Here is a 21,651-nt window from a genome sequence, read left to right on the forward strand (position 1 = left end):
TCCTTGAGTCAGACACTCCTGGGCTCTCATCCTCTCTCAGCCTCTTACGGGGCTTGGTCCATGTGTGCCTGAATAGAATATGACCCAAATAGAGGGCGGTCCCCCATTTTTTCAACAAGATGATTAAGAGAGCCTTTTAACTAACTTGCGTGAAAAAGCTCTTAGTACTGTAAGTGAATGTGTGTGTAATATTTATGTAATTATTATGTGTTCTTAAAATTACATACATAAATAATGTAGGAAGCTTATTTTCCACTCTCAGTTTGTGGATATAATTTTGTTCTGATTTCTTCATATGCAGTATCATTTGGTATCAGCGTCTGTGTCCTAACTTTGCGAGTCATCCAATACCTTTTTGCAGAACAAATCACCATCACCTCTAAGTTATTTGTACCCAGGAATTTCTGTACATCTAATGTTGTCACTGCCATATTTTTCTAAGCTCCAAGTGCCCATTAGCATACTGCTAGGACACGCTTCTTTTTAGTGGTCTTGTATGTGTATATCTACGATTTCCACATTAAGACTTATTTTATTCATCTTACCTAGAGGGTTTACTTATAACTACACCAATATTTGTAATTGTGAGGTCATAACTCCCCCCAAAATAATAAATTTAAGTCTTAGCTTCATTCTCTATAAAATGAGACTAATCAAAACTTAAAAATTTAACAAAAAAACCTTTTTTTAATGTTTGTTTATTTTTGAGAGAGAGAGAGAGAGAGAGAGAGAGACAGAGTGTGAGCAGGGGAGGGGACAGAGAGAGGGGGAGACGCAGAATCCGAAGCAGGCTCTGGGCCCTGACCTGTCAGCACAGAGCCTAGTGCGGGGCTCAAACTCACAGACCGTGAGATCATGACCTGAGCTGAAGTTAGACGCTTAACCCGACTGCGCCACCTGGGCGCGCCCCCCCCCCCCCCCCAAAATTTTTGGTTTAATGATATGGGTATAAATACACTGCTTCCTAGGTGCCAAGCATTGTTTTAATGCTATAGAAATGCTAATTAATCTCCTCCTCAAAACAAATCTGTGAAGTGGATAGTGTTATTTTCATTTTAGAGAAGAGAAGCCTGAGGCACAGGGTGGTTGAGTAAAGTGCCCAGGCTGGCAAAGGGCCAGAGAAATGCAGGCAGCTTGGCTCCGGGATCAGTCCTCCTAATCCTCATGCTGCTTTCTGTCCTTCTGCTGTCTTGCTGTGTCTCAGGAGGTGTTAGCCATATGAGCCAGGGGTCTCTTTTCTAAGTATCAGTGACCAGCATCCTTTCCATTTTGGTCTGGTCCCGAGCCACTGTGCAGACACCAGGACCCCTGCCTCCAGGAGTATGGGTCTCCGGTGAGTTTCTCCGTTTCCTGGAATGTTCCTTCATTCATTGGCTCTAGCACAGAGAGTGGAGGAATACCATGTCTTTAACAGCACATAAAAGTGCTGCTTTAATCCTGTGTTTTAATTTGGTCTTTGTTGTTTATGACTCACAAACTTGTAATAAAGCTTGAGATGGTGATACTTTTTTCTCTGAATAAATGTACTGGTATTTATTGCAAGTACCTGTCTTACAACAATGAGCTGATCGACCGTGGTGGTCTAAGTGAATTTCGTATATTGAATTCCAAAGGCTCTTAAGTTTAATTAATGTTCCATTTCATATGAATTAAAATTTGCTAAACAAAATTGTTTATTTAAAAACAAATACCTTAAAGACGCCGTTCCTTATAGCTTTTTCTGAAGCAAAACTCATTCAGTACTGAGCCCTCCAAGTCATAGATGGTCCAGGAAATGATAAAGGTAAAAAATAAATTGGAGAAAGTTTGCAGGAGAGGTCACATATTTTAATTTTAGGGCTTATAACGTAAAAAGAGTGAACACAAAGTTCCCTTTGCTCAGAGTTTCACTAAGTATGGAAATGACTTAAATGAACACCCGTGGGCTTATTCTAATATGCCTTAGAGAAAATGTGTATTTGAACTCACACTTTTAATATAAAATTTTGATTCTAAATACAATTATAAGGATGCAGGAAAATACTAAAAGACATGTAGGATATTGCGGTGCCCCAAAAATCTGATGCTGCACATGCTTGAAAGTTGGCAAAGGAAACTGGGTGATGTGTCAATTATTTAATATCCTAATGGAGCATGGGACAAGGGCATCCTCAGGGGTGGTGGCAAACCGGAGTCTGCTTCGGATTTGTGTGTGTGTGTGTGTGTGTGTGTGTGTGTGCACGCACACGTGCATAGTATAAGAGTTCTGAAGGTGGATGCACAGAGGTTTTATAAGCTGTTTTGTTGTTTGTTTTGTTTCTGTTTGTTGTTTGTTAAGAGTTGAGCCTCTGCAACCGATGGGAGTTTCAGTTCTAAGTTCTACCATTGATTAACTATGGGATGCTTACACTGTGTTAAATTCATTTCTCTTGTCTATTTACCTGAGGCAGTTCTAAATACTAATTTCTAAAACATCTTGTGTGAATTATAAACAAATCAAACACAAGTACTTGTCAAAGTGAGTAGCCTATAGAGCTTAGAACGCTGTATCTTTAAATACTTCCCTACACAGAAATAACGCAAGACTCTGCTTTAGAAAAAGACTTCCCACCATTATATTTTATAACATGTGTCTGAAGAAAGTTTTTAAAAAGCAGCATATTTTCTTTTGGGTGAGTGCATCATCCTTTTTCCCATGGAAGAATTGAACTTCGTATCTGGGAACCCATTCCTATCATAGATTGCTAAGGCGTACCTCTTGAAGATGAAAAATTCAAAACGATAATTGGAATTGAAATGAATAGAAATCACAGTGTAGACTGAAATGCAGCAGTGGCTGCCATCAACAGACTGCTTTTATCTGAGTTTTAATTCCTCTAGTATTTAAGTTTCTTGAAAAAAATAAAGTAACCTTTTAATTTTTCTCTGATTGAAATAAGAGACCTTTTGTTGTGAACAATTAAGCTGATGATGTCCGTTTGCAAATTAATTGTAGGATGAAGAGATGTTCAAAGGAATTTTTAGAAAGGCAAGTCTGCTCTACTGTTTAGAACAGGAAGATCTGTCAGCTAATGGTGTTTCCTATGTGACTTTTTCTGAATGTGTGATTATTTAGAATTAAATTGTGAGACTGGACATTTTTGTAGCACTGATGTCCTCGGGATCCGTGCGCCAAAATTGCGTTTCAGAGCAGAGCTCATCACGTTATACAGGCAAAAACAAAAGCCAGAATCAAAACCATGCACTTCTACGGTTAATCAGCACGAGGCCCAGTTTTGTACTCTAAAGAAAAATGTCAGTGTTGTGTTCATCTGTTCTGTGGGAGAACCCCGAGTGTACCTACTGGAGAAGGAAATATTTCAGTAAACACTACCACTTGTCTGACAGCTAGCTGGTTTTAATTTTAGAATAAGACTTTACATTTACATAGTAATTTCACAGTACAAAAAAAAAAATATATATATATATATGCATATTATGCATTTCATAACTTGGAAGTTATTCAGTATTAATTACTTTAAAGCCAAGATTTTCTCTTTTCCTCCACTGAAATAAAATGTGCTCAATATGTATTACTAAATTAAAATTTAAGAATCCTAACGGGGCTCCCGGGTGGCTCAGTCGGTTAAGCATCTGACTTTGGCTCAGGTCATGATCTCGCAGTTCCGGAGTTCGAGCTGCGGGTTGGGCTCTGTGCTGACGGCTTGGAGCCTGAAGTCGGCTTCGGATTCCATGTTTCCTTCTCTCTCTGCCCCTCCCCTGCTCACGCTCTGTCTCCCTCCCTCTCAAAAAAAAAAAATAAACATTAAAAAAAATGTTTTTAATCCTAAAAAGAAATACCTGCGGTGTGGGTATTTGTCATGATATTTATCAGTATGACGCCAATAAATGTTACATACATGTGACCATCTTAGAAGCTCCAACAGACTTTAATTTTTCTCATTAAAATGGGTTTCAGTTTAATAGCATAAGCCAACCACCAGTTTATGCTTTTTCTGCAGAGGGCCATGCAGTAAATAGTTTAGGCTTTGTGAGTGATTAACAAGTCTCTGCAGCAGCTACTTGGCTCTGTCTTTGTAGATCAAGACCGTATGTAAACAAACGAGCCTGCCTGTATTACAACAAAACCGTGTGTGGGCCCTAAAATTTCAATTTTATATCATTTTCCCATGTAATTTATTATTACTCCTTTTATGCATTTTCACCTCCTTAAAGTTGTGAGAACTGTTTTCAGCTCTCAGACCCCACAAAAACAAATGGCAGCAGGCCAGCGAAGGCCCCTAACCTGATTTGTAAACCCCTGATCAGAGGCTTGGAGCCGTCGTCTGTGCCCTCGTTGACTTCATTCTTAGATGCTTCTACCTGCTAGGCCTCTCTGCCTTTTGTGAATCTGCAGTGGATCTTCCAAGTAACTTCTTCCTGTGGATGCTCAAGTATTCTGTCTGGAGTAAACTGGACCACAATCCCTTACCTTTGCCGTAATAGCCTAGGCCAGGTTGAAAGAAAGTCACTCTGACCCTCTTAGACTTCTTTCTGTCTCTCTGCGTGTTTCATAAATTCTTTCCAGATGCTGACGTCCGGTGGCTTATCTCCTTTGTCTACGCCTTAATTTTCTAATTATTCTTTGTAACATGAACACAAACTAAACAAAACCTTCAAGTCATTGTCTGTCTAATGGAGAGCTTAGAAGAATGTTTGTTTCCCAAGATCCTTGTCCTAAGCAACAATGGAACGTGGTTGTTAGGGTTGGAGCTGTTAATTTATTTTTGTTGGGTTTTTGTTGTTGTTGTTTAAATGTAACCTAATTCATTATAAAGAAATTTTATTTATAAATGACCAGACACAACCCTAGTATTATTTCTCATGTTTATTAGTGGTTAATTAGCACATATTCACGTATGTTTTTAGTCCTTTATTTCTATAAACTATGTATATCTACTTGTCAGATGTGATTATTGAGAGAAAATAATAGTACAAAAAAAGTTCTTAAAAACAGAAAGAGACATTAGATAAAAGTTATAAACCCATTTTATTACCTGAGAGTGGCTTCTGGTAAACCTAATCATAAAATAAGTTAAAATAGTTCTGGGGCATCTGGGTGGCTCAGTCAGTTAAGTGTCCGACTTCGACTCAGGTCATAATCTCATGGTTTGTGAGTTTGAGCCCCGCGCCGGGCTCTGTGCTGAGAGCTCAGAGCCTGCTTCAGATTCTGTGTCTCCTTCTCTCTGCCCCTACACCACTTGTGCTCTGTCTCTGTCAAACATAAATAAATGTAAAAAGAAAAAAAATTTTTTAATAGTTCATCATCACCTCCCAAACAGCTTTGTTTATCCCATTCGCTTTCCCAGCTACCAATGGCACATGAATAATTATTTTCCTACTGATTGGTTGTTTTGCCTTATCTTTCCAATGGAGGATGAAATCCCTTATATTAAAGAAGCATGATATCCGTTGCAAATAGCCCAGAATTTTTCTAGATGAAAATATATAAATTTTTACCAGTAAAAATGGTAAAATCTGACCTTGTTGATATTGAAGGTTGTTTTAAACTGTACAATCTTTAGAAAATAAATTTACTGTTTTTCTTAACAGGTTCTGGGTTGAATGATGGACAGTGGCATGAAGTTCGTTTCCTAGCCAAGGAAAATTTTGCTGTTCTCACCATTGATGGAGATGAGGCCTCAGCAGTTCGAACTAACAGTCCTCTTCAAGTTAAAACCGGCGAGAAGTACTTTTTTGGAGGTAAGACCGCCATTTTTTATTGGTTAACGAATACGCTGTTAAAGTTTCAGTGAAGTTTGATTATGAAGTATTTATAGTTGATTCAGTAGACTCAGCAGATCTCAGGAAGAAGACCAAACTCTTATTCCGTGAGCTGAAACGCGAGTGGCAAATTTATGCTTCTTCATGATAAAGGTATTCATATGATGTCATGATGTCACCATATTCTTCTAGTTTAATTCGAATATTCAAACTGTAAAGCATGAGATTCTGAGTCCATTCATTCTCATAATACTATCTTCAAGAATCAGGTCCTTGGGTTATGTATTAGTCACCTATTACCGTGTAATTACTTACTCCAAAACTTAGTGCCTTAAAACAACATTGTCTCACAATTACTCCAGATCATGAATTCAGGAATAGTTTAGCAGGCTGATTTTGACTCAAAGTCCCTCATGAGGTTATTATACCCAAGCGCCTGTCTGTGACTGCATCATTTCAAGCCCTGACTGGGTTCGAGAGTATGTTTCCAGGAAGGTGCACTCACTACGGTGACAGTTGGTGCTGGTTGTTGTCTGGGGCACCTTGGTTCTTCTCCACCTGTCTCTGATTTTGGGGGGCTGGTCTTCCTCAAGCCAAGAGAGGAGGGGAAAGCCAGGAAAAAAGAGAGAAAGTTTCCAAGATGGAAGCTGAAGTTTTTTTCTAAGCTCGTCTTGGAAGTGACATGCCATCACTTCTGTTATACACAGTTTGTTAGAAGTGAATCGTTCGATCCAGCCTACCCTTAAAGGTAGGGGGTGACATGAGGAGACGTGTAATGAGAACATCTTAGAGGCTGCTGACCGCAGGTTGACTTATAGGAAAGCCATCTTATTACACATATCTTGGCTCTTAAGCAATGAAAAAATTAGTAAAAAAGAAGGTTCTCTTAAAACAGTCAATCCTAATATATGTGAAAAAGTGTTGCATGGGCCTGGGAATATTTTTTTAATTTGAAAAATGTATTCTGACAGATTTTTTTAATCATTAATGAAATGTGGGGACATCTTTTTATTAAAATGTTAGGTGTTTTGTTTAAATCAATATATCTTTCACTACATTATTGTCTCCTCATCCTAAATCACTCAATATGAGATCTGAAAAATTGCTTTCTTAGAAGAGGCTTGGTTAAACTTTAAAAAACATAGGTGTACATATATCTGCCTCTGAAAATATATTTATTAATCGCATGTATTTATTTAAATACTTGTATATCACTATATTTATATATATTTCTATTATTAGAATAAGCCTATTTGAGAGCACTTATCTTGTATATCTTATTCCTTGTTGTATCCTCTAAGGCCTTAGAAAAATTCCTGGCATTTAGATGACCAATAAATATGAATGAATTGGTAAAGGTAGAAAAATAAGCAAGGCAAGCACTCTACTTCCAGTTGTTTAAAAGAAGAAATAGAAGGGGCACCTGGTTGGCTCAGTTGGTTAAGCATCCGACTTTGGCTCAGGTCATGATCAGGTCATGATCAGGTTTGTGAGTTTGAGCCCCACATCGGGCTCTGTGCTGACAGCTCAGAGCCTGGAGCCTGCTTCGGATTCTGTCTCCCTCTCTCTTTGCCCCACCCTCACTCACACTCTGTCTGTCTCTCTCAAAAATAAATAAACATTAAAAAATAAGAAAAGAAAAGAAAAAATAGAAGCCCACAGAGCTCTACTGACCTGCCACTGCGTGTGTGGTCAGCAAGGGAACTCCAGACCTCGGACTCCTGTAGCAGGGTGTTTCTCCCTATACATCATGATACAATGAAGGGTGACAAGTCAGAGACAAAAGACCTGAGCTAGAGCTCTCTTTCTTGAATATTCCATTGTGTTCACTGGAAGTTCAAACTACGTCTTCAAAAAGGCTCTCAATAAATATTTGATGAATGGGTGGAAGTCAGACATGATGTTTTATGAGGGAATAAACTAGGGCTTACTGATGTGCAAAAAAGCAGCCCAACACCCCAACTGGTTTTCCTGCAAAAACATATTTAATTTGATGGGCTTTTGGCCAACAGTTTCCATTGCTGACATAGAAAATGGATCACAGTAGTCAGTTGGAAAGCTATTGATAATCCCTACCCATCCAAATGACAGTGGAATATCTTTGGGCATGGATGAGCATGCTGAAAGCCTAAGTTCAGAGCACAGTTTTGATCTCTTTCCATCTAGATGGGAAACTTAAGAGCTGTAACCAACAATTTTAAGGTACAACGTTTATGAGCTATGAGGGCTTTATAGTATGCTGTTTCCTATTGCTTTACAGATTTTTGTTTTCAACTCCAGTGGTCAGGAGCACTCCCTCTTGGGCCTTTGGTCTGCCACTGGGAAATGCTATTAGCAAATGATCATGACACATCTGTGATTGTATCTTCATTAGCTCAATCCTTGAAGTATGTGAGAAGCACCAGAGGAACTTGTTACATTTCTGAATTCTCGGCCCCCTCTCCTAGAACTCAATGCAGAATGCTGGGGGGAAAAAAAAGAATTCTCAGCTTCAACTTTTTTCTCATTTCCACAAATGATCTTGAGGAACAGAATTAGAGATCAACCTTAGCCAATTCGCATGCACATCTTTCAAATTCTTCTGAAAGACAACATCAGTCACTGGAAAGTGAGATAAGTGAGAATTCGCTACTCTTGCATAGCCACCATAGAACAGTAACAGGAAGTCACAGGCCACAGTTTGGTGCCCATACAGACATGTATCGAATGAGCATTTTTATTAGCAAGCTGGAACAACGAACGCAGTTAATGCCAACTCTTCTGTGAGTTCAGTGAAGTCCTAGCTCTCTGACTTGCTATACCTTGAAAAAAAAATGTTCTCTCTGGGCAACTTTAGCAGTATTCTAGAAGCGGGATTCAGCTACACCCAGCCAGTGGCAAGCAATAGAAAGGCTCCTAAGTTGATGGCTGGCACAGGATCGTTAAGCAGTCCAGACTCCAGAACCATCCCCAAGGCTTCAGGTCACAGGTGCCCTTGTCTTATGCCATCTTCACACAGGCTATAGGTGTCTGTGAAAGATGGCTTGTCAAGCTTCATAAATTTAACATCTTTAATTTCACCACTGAGATATCTTTCCTAACATTTATCTAACATTTATACTGATTAACAAAGCACTAATTTCACCAAAGAAAACCCAATTTGGCATTTAGTAAGTTGATGAGAGGAATAGGTAGGAGAAATCCTAAAGTAGCTGTCTCTGGAATGGATGCAGCCTGTCTGATAGAATGTTCATGACCGCCTCTGGCATGTGGCTTTCAGATTAGAATGATAGCTACTTCTGGATTGTAATTCACACACACACACACACACACACACACACACACACACACACACACACCCCACACACACCTTCCTATTGTCTGTGATGAAAAATTTTAAATTAGTTGTTAATATCATAATGAAAACATCTCAAATGTTAGTGTAGTGGAAAGGTCTAAAATATGAGCTTTGAAACATACATATCTGGTTTGGGATTGTGGTTTCACTTAGTTGAAAGATCATTTTAATAATTTATCTTACTTCTTCATCCATTAAAAGGCCATAGAATAACCTGTTAAACCCAGGGTCTGTCTCCAGGAGATGCTAAATGCTGACTCCCTTTCTAATCCATCTGGAGTCTTTATTTAACTCATTCAAGGACAGCCCCTTCCAAGGAGGATTTGAGACTTGAGACCACGTGCTCATCTAAAGGCTCTGACCAACTTCTGCACTAATCAAAGCATTCCTTCCTCCTTGGGAAAAAACAAATTGTTTTCCTCCGAGGTGAAAGCCCTAAATAAAGGCTGGCTGGCCTCATCACTCAGTTACAGGCTCCTAAACATGTACACACTTTGTTTCCTTTGAAGTAAAGCCCTGGTCATGTAGCTTCTATTTTTTACTGCTGTTTCCTACCAGCGTGGAGCTTTATCTCTCCATGCCTGTGCCTTGCTAATCCCAGAGAACGTCTTAGTTCTCCTCTGTAACACTCGTGATCAGATGTTTAAACACCAAGAATTCTTTTGCCTTGTTCTTTCTTGGGAATAAACAGAAAAAGAAACAGATTATTCATTTGGGATGTTTCCTCAGCAGGAGTTATTTTGGTCGCTTTAATTTTTTTTTCTCTACCACCCAACTGGAATTACTTTTGATAACACTTCATTAATTTTAATAGTCAAAGGAAATGTATTTATTGACTGCTTACCTGGTAATAGGCTTTGTGACACAGGTCAGAGCCCATGGTCATAAGAGATATAGAAGGATTTGTAAATTTCTAAATGTTCTCAGGGTTGGTATTTTTTTATTATTATTATTAGTATTATCCTGTTGCTTTCATTTGAAAGGAAAAGGAGCTGTGGGCTGACGAGAGAAGAGGTAAGAAAGTTCCAGAGCCAATCTTTCTGGAAGGGGGTGACTGCTCTCAATGACTTTCCTTCCAAACATACTTTGATGGTTTCATTTATATTTTTTGTCATAGAACTGGGATCCAAGCTCATTCATTTATATCCAAAGAGATTACAGAGCCCCTAACATAACCCACGTATTATGCTAGATGTTGGCCATATGCCATAACCAAAAAGAAGACGAATCTGCACCCTCGTGGGATTGAGTTTTTGCTTTCACAGCAACATGTGTCTGACCTTTATAAAGTTGTCATCTTATATTGTTTGCATGATTCTCTTACTAATGTTATAGCTGCTCTGATCTCCGTGTAGGGAAACCTGTTTCGCACTTAAGACCTTTCAGCCAGTTGGATGAGGCTCACATTATCAAAGTTATTTACATTTACTTAAAGCTGGTTGATAATAGACATTAACCACATTTGCAAAATGCCTCCACAGCAACACCTAGAGTCGTGTTTGACTGAATACCTGGGTATTATAGCCTATCCAAGTTGACACATAAAATTACCCATTACAGGGTTTTCTATATCCTGGATTCAAGACATCAAATAAAATGATAACCAAGTGTCTGGTTTAATGTACAGATAAGGGAAAACCAGAAACTGCCTTTTATAGTTTTCCAGTTATAATTTCCAAGTCTTCTACATGCTTAGTTTTCTACTTTGTTTCATTTCATACTTTCTCAGGTTACCTCTTTTATTCCCTCTCTTTGCAACACATTAACTGAGACAAAATTGATAAATGCTAAAACCCGCCTATTTTAAGTGTACAATTCAGTGAGTTTCTGTAAATGTATACAGCAGTGCAGCCATCACTAAATACTTTGTCAAATATTTAGACAAAATTTCTGACACAGAGTAGGTTCTCAATGTCTGTTTATTCACGGAATAAATTAATCAATAATCCCGTAAGTATGCATTTGCTACTTATATGCACAAGGGACTAGAGGACTTTTCATCCCCACATGGGCTGTCAGCTTCTGCCATATGTCCCACACTCTCAAAAAATTTAGGTCGGGGATACTGATTGTGCTCACATAGAATGGCCATTATCGTGTTTGGTATTCTGCTATCATATTTGGCAGTTATAACCCTTCAGGGTCTGGAAGAGAAAATAATTTGTATCTGATCAAATGCAATTTTTTTTAATCTAAGCGTACTTACATGTATGACTAATACGTAGTACAGCCAGGACTTAAATAATTTCACTTAGTGAATATTTACTAAAACCTGGCATTATTACCCATACTGGAGCAGTGCACAAGTTAGAAAAAAGTACGTGCTCTGAAAAGGTTACATTCCAGTCAAGATAACACATTGGTAAAATGAGTGTATTTTGGAGACAGTAAGTGAGGGGAGGGATGGGACGTCCGTAGGAGAGGGGTGTTGAGTATTGTCACCTGACATAAGCTGGCCAGAGGCAGCCTCAATCCAGAAGCTGGCCTCTGGACCAAGAGCTCAAGGGGGTGAGGAGATACGGGAGGAGAGCGTCCCTGGGAGAGAGAAAAGTAAGTGCGAGTGTGTGTCCAGGTGGTGAGGGAGTGGAGTGCTTGAGGAAGGGAGGCCAGCATGGCTTTAGGAATGTGAGCCCTCAGAGGCTGGGTTGTGAGGGGTCTGTTACACTCAGTGAAATGGGAAGGCATGTGAGGATTGGACCAGGGGAGTGGGGTGATCTAATTGACATTTCTTGGGATGCCGTTTTCAGAAAACAGCATAATCGAATGAGGGAGCACAGTGGAGACTATGGTAATAATCCAGATAAAGACAGGTAGAGACTGGGTGATAGCAGCGGAGGGGATGGGAAATGAAAATTCTGAATCCGTCCTTGGAGGTCAAGCCAACAGGACTTGCCCACAGGTGGGATATATACACGCAGAAGAGTCAAGGATAACACCGGTGTGCCTGACAGAAAGTCTATCCCACACATCCGTCCTCCTTCCCCTTCTACTCAGTGGGGTCCGCTTGGCAGTGTTTCCCTAAGAATCAGTTCTGACATGTGCATCATACAGTACTGAATGTGTTTGTCTGTGCAGTGACCTGTCATCCCTCCTCCAAGATCAGCCATGACCTCCCCCCTCACTTTCCCATGTGCCTGCATTCTCTTTCTCCTGGGTTGCCTGGATGGGATCTGACTCGGTTCCCAAATCTCTCCGGTCTTTGCCAGATGCTCTTTTGCTCTATCACCTTCAGGATTTAACAAGGGTCAAGAATCTATTGATTTAAAATCAGCTCTTGTGGGGTGCCTGGGTGGCTCAGTCTGTTAAGCATCCGACTTCGATTCAGGGCATGATCTCACAGTTCTTGGGTTAGAGCCCCGTGTCGGGCTCCGTGCTGACAGCTCAGAGCCTGGAGCCTGCTTTGGATTCTGTGTCTCCCTCTTTCTCTGCACAACACCCCCTTCTCAAAAAAGAAAAAAAAAAAACATTAAAAATAAAATAAAATCAGTTCTTGTAAACTGAAATTCCAATCTGTCTCTTATTGGAGGGAGCACAGTGCCGCTCGGAAACAGACAAGCAGAGGACAAGGCTAACTAAGCACCTGCTATAAAATAAATGGCCTTTAAAAATATTAGTTCATGTGCAATCTCTTAGTGGATGTACTGTCAGCTTGAAAGTATGGTCTGAGCATAATCTTCTCCTGCTTTTTGTCCCATCCATGGCCCAACTACACTGAGGTTGGAGGGGTTAGCAGATAGGCTATTTATTGTCTTTTTACAAATAAAATGAAAGCTCACTATCATCCACATTTACACAGTGCTGAACATGATTTATTGTTGGAAGACTTGAGTTCCCCATCTTTTGTGGAATATGCATCCCTTTGAAATACAAATTCAATATTATAAATGGCAGGAGTCAACTTTTTATGATCAACTAACAGTTTATTAAATCTCAGAATGAGAAATGAGGAAATCATAACTTAGAACCTCTGAGATTCCTGTAAATTGTTAATAGTTTCTTTGATTTGGATTGACTAGCATTATATATATAATAATTGGAATTCATTTTTTCTTTAATTTCTTCCAAACCCATGAATTAACTTTTGTATAATAAATATATGTGTGTATATATTTTTTCTTCCTTTTGTGCTTTTACTGTTTCACCCTGGATCAATATTACAATATTATTATATTACGTAAAGCATTATATTGTTTTTCTCCTTTCAGCTTTAGAGAGTTGACCCATCCTTGAATGTAGTGAGTTAACCTAGAAACTTTCTCAATTATGAATTTCTTAAAAAGGACTTGATTGTACAAAAACAACTACTTACCTATGTAAATCTTTAGATCACTATTTGCTATTCTATGCAAATTCATCCCCCCACTTAAAAAAAAAGTACATTTTTAAGCCTCTCTTTCCATCATGAGGACATTAATAAGGAGAGACACATTTCTTTTTCAATCTAATTCCCAAAATACTTTTGGTTGTTTTAGTTTGTTTTCCAATTATATGCATAAAAGAAAGGGGCAGAGAAGAGGAAGGGAATTGCGCAATGAAACTGAATATATTAACTTCATCAGAAACTGTTTCCCTGTAGGAGATAAGAAAGTATTCATTATGTAGCCCCAAATTCCTAAGACCTTTATATATCTCCTAGAAATAAAATTTGTTTAGAGCTGGGATTCGGTCTAATTAGAGTTATTGTGATAGTCTATACGCCTTCACTTTTTTTCTGGCTCTGTGAATGGCTTGCACTGGGAATATTCAGATTTAAGACAGAATTGTAAGTAGTTTTCCAAATAACAAAAATCATGGAATTATAAAAACTCTTTGACTTTCAAGAATTGTTTTAGCCCTGAGGCTGTTTATCACTGGTACTTTCTGCTTTCTTCTTATATTAATTTTGCTACTGATTAAAATCAGTAGACTTAAAGAACGTAATGTTCTGACTGTGGAAATAATATAGATAGCTCTACAGGTATGTAAATTAAATATGATTTTTTCTGTGTGTATTTTTGAGAAAGTATTTTCCATATCTAAAATGCTCCTAAGTTGAAAATAAAAACAGCTAAATTTTAAAACAGTGGTGTCTATCTGGTGCAAATATGTGATATGTATCAAGTTATTACTTGAGGATCGTAAATGTTTCTACAGATTATCTTAATCATTGATTTTATAATGTTTTTATCAAAAAAACCCAGAAAAAACAAAAGAAACCCATATATATATATATATATATATATATATATATATATATATATATATACCCATATGTATATATTATTATTTTTTTTTCATGACTAATGTGTCTGGTACTCTAAGAAGCAGAGATTAAGATGGAGTTAGCCATTTGAAAGACTTAACCAGGCAAAATGCCACTGACGGATACAAGGGTTAAAGAAGAAGAGAAGGTCTGACACCTGAGGGGGGAGAGAGGAAAAGGGGGATCGAGTCAGGAAGAGCCCCCAAGTGCTGGTAGTGTTGGCTATGATCCCTCGTAAAATTGCCTATTAGCATCTATCATTAAATGGAAATGCCTGGACCTTGGTCCTCTTACCAAAGTGAGTAGTTGTTTAGAGCAGTCTGGCCTCAGCAGAAGGGCATCTCTAGACTCTAATTATACCAGCCAACACTGATCCTCAAACAGGAAGGGAGATGTGACAAGCATCCCTCCTTGGCCACCACAAGCATAAGTGAAAACAAAAGATAGTTCTAGAAAGTTCTTTCATAGTATTCCTTTACAAACCAGAGAAAAGTGTGCTTGTTTGTTTTGGTATAGTTGGTATTTCCATTTACAGAAATAATTCCTTATGGCCAAACAGAGGAAATGATTGTAGGGTACTTATTTTTAAAAACTGCTGAAAATTCAAATAATGATTTTGCTATATATGCAGGAAGAAAACCAAAAATGGAAGCCAATGGCCTGTGATTGTGCTGGTCTATCATTGTTTATTTTGTTCGCCTACCTTCTCATGTATAAGAGGCTTCTAGGGTGTTTTGGGTTTTTGTTGGTTTGTTTGTTTTGGTTTTAATGCAGTGTTGTGCTGCATCCTTAAGTAAAAGTTTGATTTGGTAGGTTTGAGGTTGGGCCCAGAAATGTGCATTTTAACCAAGTATTTCGATGAATTCCTTTTCTTTTTTTAACTACTTTGTTGAGATATAATTCACACACCATAAAATTCACCATTTAAAGTATACAATTTAGTGGTTTTTTTGTGTATTCTCAGAATTATGTAACTATAACCACACTCTAATTTTTGGTCATTTTCATGACCCCGAGCAGAAACTCGTTAGGAGCAACTCTGCATCCTCCTACAGTATCCCCCAGCCATAGGCAACCACTACTCTATTTCTGTGTATAGATTTGCCAATTCTAGGCATTTTATAAATGGAACCACGTATGAGATTGTCTTTCACGATTGGCTTCTTTCATGTAGCATGATGTTTTCAAGGTTTATTCAATTTTAGCATGTATCACCACTTTATTCCTACTTACGTGTGAATATAGTTCCATTGTATGGGTATACTACGTTTTTCAATCCATTCATCAGTCGATGGACCTTGGGTTGTTTCCACTCTTTGGCTATTATGAATAAGGCTGCTATGAACACTTGTGTACAAGTTTCTGCATGTATGTATGTTTTTCTTACTCTTGAGTATGTAACTGGGAGTGAAATTGTCAAGTCTTATGGTAATTCTATTTTGTGAACCTGCTAAAATCTTTCCCGAGTTACCTCAGTGTCTGTAGTTTTCTCTCCACACTTAAAGAGCACTAATTTAACTAAAGATTTGGGGATCCGAATGCAGGAAGCAAAAGAGCTATTTCTTCTATCCCAACAATGAAAATTCTAGATTCCACAAATGGAAGCAAGGATTAGAAAGAAAAATAATATGAGACATGAGAAAATAATAAAAGACTGAGTAAAGATTTGAGACTAGCGTCAGTAAGTGGAAAGTTAGAAATACAAAACATTGGAAGGAAACAAAGATTTTTTTTCTATCTAGATAGGAACAATCTCTAAAGTTGAAAAAAATTCTCTTGTAAGGTGGTAGAGAAAATAGTAGGATGAACAAAGTGGATCTTAGTGAGATTTATTTATAAAAACAAAGCAGCTTTAAACATAACTGAATCAGAAGGAAGAACTTTTACAGGTATCATAGAAGAGATGTGGCTCAAGTTAAATTACCTAAACGCGAAACAAGAAACACCAGGCGGAGGGAATGGGAGAGAAATAATAAAATTTGTCAGGATCTATTTTTAAAAGTGCAAATGGATAAAATAAAAATCTTTTGACATAACACTTGTATTTAATTATATATTGTTTTTAAAGTTGCTAATACACACACACACACACACACACACATATATATATATATATATTTTAATTTAACAAAAATTTATTTTTGCCTAGTGTTAGATAGAGTTTGCTTTCTGGAATAGAATGTCCACAAATGTGGGTAAGTTTAGTAAAAGAAGGCTTCTTGTTGCGTGAAGAATTTCATCATTGTTAGTCAGTCATTCTTTTAAAAACCAGATAGTGGGAAGAATTGGCAGTGTGTAGCACCATCAGTGTGCAAAATATCCATTTTCACCCGTCTTCCCATACGTGGAACATTTTTATGTTTCCTCAAGGGGGGCCAATCCAAACTCTCATTCGTTATTGCATCCAGCTCCAGCCCACATCTCTGAACGGTGTGTAGACCTCTACGTTAGGGCAACGTTTGATTCCTTCTGGTCTCACGAGGTATAAATTAAAGACCTGATAACTGTACTGCCCACTTCCCCCACGGAAAATAAAGGTATAAGAAACCTAGCTTTTACTAGTCCACAGTAGTTTTTAAATCTTGTTAGTCGGGAAGAGCAAGGGACCCCTTTCCCAGTGCCCTCCGTGACCCTAGGTTTCACTCTCTGAGAGATCCCTCCTTGGCCATCATTCTGCATGGCCATCTGAAGAGGGCGTTCAGGTTGCGCCCTTCTCGTGGGCTGCCTGCTCTCGTATGCTGATAGAGACGTGGACTCCTAGAGACTGCTTTGCTCACTGAGTGGGCTCAGCTTGTTGCGGGCCATGCTTCTGGTCTCCTTGGCAACATGATTCCTCGGAGACATGTGGTCTTCTAATTTGTTTCTTTAAGGTGGTTCTCTGTGCAAGAAACCACATCTAAACATCTGTTCTTGATGTAGCTGTAAGCCTGGTGCCTCCGTGCTTTTCCTTACCTCTGTGTCCCGCCACTTCCCAGCGGAGGTGTATCACTTCTCACTTGGAGAGAATTTGCTGATCTCTCCTTTTCCAAATCTCTCCACCCTGTCAACTCAGTGCCTCCTCTGAACCTTGAGGCTTTGAGACCAAATCGCCCTTGATTGGATGACAATAGCATAAATCTGATAATTGCCATAAAACTGTTTTCCATTGTCTGGTAAACAACTTCTGTTGTTTTGTGCTTATCTTATTTCATTTATTTATTATCCATAGTTATGTAGTACATGACAGAGTTCTGCTGGACATCATATATTTGCATCAAATATGGATTAAATTCTAATATAGCAAGTCCTAATCAATTAGAAGACTATTTCTTGCACTTCTTTATTTTCTTTTTTCTCTCTCTCTCTCTCTCTCTCTCTCTCTCTTTTTTGTTTTTGTTTTTTTCCAGCTTAACTCTGACCTGAGGATAATAAAAGATATTTTGGACTATAGCTTTACTCCCTTCTAAGGATTCCTCAGGGCGGCTATGGCTTTTATTTATTGTACTTTAGGATACAGTTTCTTTGTTGTTTTTGTTTTTGTTTTTGCTTCAAGCTCATAAATTGGGGATTCTCCCTCAATTCAGATTGCCAACATAAGCAGAGAGCACCTGCCATTTTAAAGTGTTTACTTTTATCTCAGCCTGCAGGCTGGTTCGTCCTGGACTGAGTTCATCTCTCTCTTGAAGACTGCTGAACACAGCAAGAAGGAGCCAAAGCGTATCAGCATTTGAGTATTTCCTCATATCTCTTCTAATATTGAAAGTCTCAGTTGACCTCTGCTTTGCCTTCCAAGGAATAGCAGTTGACAATAGGACCAAATATTTTGCCACAAATAGCAAAGGTCCCAGCTTTCCAAAAACTGTCATAGCCCAGGCTTCGGGGCCGGGCGCCTACTCGAAGCACTTCCATAAAATTATGCTCTGTCGTGCATAGCACCCTATTTTTAAATATAATACCAAATATGGTATTAGTTGGATTAGCTTCAGCTCTGGGTGACCGAGACTGTGATTAACAAGATAGAGATGTATTTGTTTTTTCCATAAAAGAAGATAGAAGGTAAACTCTTAGGCGGCTGCAGTGTTCCATGGAGTTAGAAAGCCAGGCTTCTTTCTGTCTTTTGGCCTCACCGTTCTCAACAGTTAGTATTCTCCTTGTGGTTCTAAATGGCAGTTTAAGCTCCAGATATCCAGTTTTTAGGCAGAAGCAGAGAAGGTGATAAGAGGGGCTGGGCTCTTTCCATGAGGCCACTCTCTGAAGTCCATACTATGTATGAAACACATCAGTGGCTGAAACTTACATGTTCACAAAAGGGAGATTGGGTAACCAAGTGCCCAGCTAAATGTCTATATCTCCATGCAAGAGGGGGAAAATTAATATTTGAGGGTAATTAGCAGTCTCTGTAACAACTCCTTTATTTTATATTAAATGCTTGATATTATCTTTGAATTTAATTATAGTCTGTGCACCCAATTTTACTTAATAAAGTGACATCCAATATTATTATTCGCTCCCTGGGCAAATTTTGAAAATCTGTGTATGGTTGTTTAATCTAAAGATATTGAGTTTGGGAAATACATTTAAGTGGATTCATTTCTTTTCCAAGTTTTCAATTATCCATCATTCTAGCCTGAAGCTTTTTATAACAAATAATTTAGAGTAGTGAAATTAAATAGTTTTTAAAAAGCAATAGAATATTCTCTAATCATGTATTTATATCGCTGTCATTCCCAGTCATATTTCTATTCCCCATAAGAAACCTAATTCAATAAACGTCTTGCTTAAATTCAGAGACAGTTATATGACCATTCCTCAAAACACTAGACATCATTGAAATTCATGTTGGTTGTTATCTAGGAACTCTTTTCTTTAGCTCAGAGAGTAAATGATTGTACATTTGTTGGCTCATAGATGGTAGAAATTTGATCGCGGTTGCTTAGTCTGGACACACGGACACTAAGAGGCCAGGTAAACGTACCTTTGAATTTAGGAAACTGCCCATACCTTAAAATACGTGAGGGGGTATCATATGGACAACCACACCTTAAGCTCCAGGAGAACAGGAACCATCCTTCATTTTGCTCATCCCAGCTTACCAGAATCCTTCCCAGTGCCTAACATGCAGAAGGTGCCCGTTACATATCTGCTCGGTGAATTCCGAAGGGTGATTAACCGTACCGTTCAAAATTTGTCCTATTAGAATTCCTTACATTATTTTACGCTAGAAGGCAATTGCATATACATCGAAGCCTCCTTTTGGCATTCTTATTATTAAAAAAAGTATACGATACACCATGCTGTACCTTGGATTTTTATCTCTTACTGTGGCATTCAAGTGTAATATGTAGGAAGGCATAATCTTTCCCTAGACCTCAACTCTAAAGGTGAAAGCTGTACTCTACAACACTTTAGGTTTTCCTTAATAAACATCGCTACTTTTCCCTTATGTGAATTTTATTAAATCTTTCTAAACTTATTTTTCATGTCTGAAGATTATATTGTCCCTCGGAAAGGTTCGTTTCCTAATGTGTAATTTGTTTTTCAAAGAAAAATATATTTTAAGCTACCCCTCTAATATTAAACAATAAACTGTTTTCTAAAATACATATTAATTCCCTGCCATTGAACACCTAATCGGCTAAAAATAGATACACTTCACTATCGTCCTTGGGTGGATGAATACAGATCTCACATAGGGAAAATGCATTGTTACAGTTCTGTCTGTGGCTGTAGATAATGGCACAAGAGTTGGAAAGCAGCCTCCAGGTTTTTAAAACATCAGCAATTGCAAAATGGTCTTAACGAAATGAGATTTGAGTACTTAAAAATAACTAAACATAACTTACTTACAGTGGTATGAAGGGTTTATTTAATATTTCCGAATATCATATATGTCTTCGTCAAACCAGACTGTCGGATTTAGTCCAGTGTGTAACATCCCCGTGTTCTGTGTCCCTCGCCAACCAGGTGAGGTGAGAGAGTAATATGTCTTGGTGGAGGAGGGAGCAACGATGAGGAAGGCTTGCGAATGTTTTGCACCACTTGCAAAGAACTTAATAGGCAAACATAGCCTCTGTTTGTTAGTGCTGTCTAAATATTGATTTGTTTTTCACCCAGTCAGGTAAGAGCGAAACTTCCCTATATTATAGTGGGAAACTTAGGCCACTTACCATATGTAGCTATAAAAGTTAGGCACAACTTTCAGCTATATTAATTGTTGAATTCACAGAATGTGTGTGTGTGTGTGTGTGTGTGTGCGTGTGTGTACGGTTATTGTTTTAAATACACATAACAAAATTTATCATTTTAACCACTTTTAAGGATATAGTTCAGTGGCTTTGAGTATGCTCGCTTTGTTGTTGCATACTCATCACCCTCATCCATCTTCAGAACTTTTTCCTGTCCCCAGACTGACACTTTATAACTTCGACTCCCTAAACGCCAACTTTCCTTCCCCTTTCGCTCAGCCTCTGGGAATCACTCTGCTGCTCTTCAAATTTGGCTGCGCTGGGTACCTCGTGTACATGGGAGCATATGATACTTTTGTGTCTGGTTTATTTCACCAGGTTTCATCCATGTTTTGACATATATCAGAGTTCCATTCCTTTTTATAGCTGAATAGTATTCCCATGTTGTGGGTGTCTTACCCTTTCAGCTTATCCATTCATCTGTCTATCAATGGAATTTGGGTTGTTTCTACCTTTCGGCTCCTGTGAATAATGCATGTACGGATGGTGTACAAATATCTATTTGAGTCCCTGCTTTCATTTCCTATGGGCATAAGCCCAGAAATAGAATTGCTAGATCATATGGTAACTCTGTTTTAATGTTTGAGGAACTTCCATATTGTTTTCATCATAGCTGCACCATTTACATTCCCATCAATAATGCTCAAGGGGTTCCTGTTCCACCAGATCCTCACCAAAGTTGTTCTCTTTTTCTTTCTCTTTCTCTTTTTTTTTTTCTTTTCTTCCCCTTACAAAAGCTCTCCAAATGGGTTTAAAGTGATTTATTTTGTTGATGGAGAGCTGAAATGTGTTAAGGTAAATGTCCTCTGACACTTGGCTTTTACATTTAGCCTCTGTCCTGTTCTGCAATGACATTACTAGACAGTAAATTCTTTGGGGACAGGAAAAATGTCTGTTTGCCACTGTTTTTCAGCTTCTAATGTAGTAGATGCTTAATACATGCCGAATGGGTGACTACATGGGTAAAAGTATGTAAGAAAGCCTAAATGAATGAAGAGACCGATGAATGCATTCTAGAATTTCCATAGAAATACTTGCTAATTTTCCTTTTGTTGGTCAGACAAGCTATGGAAAACCTTCAGGAACCCTGAAGAGTCTTGCCATGT

The 21,651-nt window shown here is 38.4% G+C and overlaps 1 protein-coding gene across 1 annotated transcript in view; it reads left to right on the plus strand.

Moving 5' to 3' along the window:
• Positions 1 to 21,651, plus strand: part of CNTNAP2 (contactin associated protein 2) — a 1,228,588-nt gene that overhangs the window by 314,819 nt on the left and 892,118 nt on the right. Inside the window, exon 9 of the mRNA XM_042927363.1 lies at positions 5,572 to 5,721. Coding sequence (XP_042783297.1) covers positions 5,572 to 5,721 — 150 coding nt within the window. The remainder of the gene's footprint in view (positions 1 to 5,571; positions 5,722 to 21,651) is intronic.

The sequence above is a fragment of the Panthera leo genome, chromosome A2 (genome assembly GCF_018350215.1).
Source record: "Panthera leo isolate Ple1 chromosome A2, P.leo_Ple1_pat1.1, whole genome shotgun sequence".
Taxonomy (NCBI): domain Eukaryota; kingdom Metazoa; phylum Chordata; class Mammalia; order Carnivora; family Felidae; genus Panthera; species Panthera leo.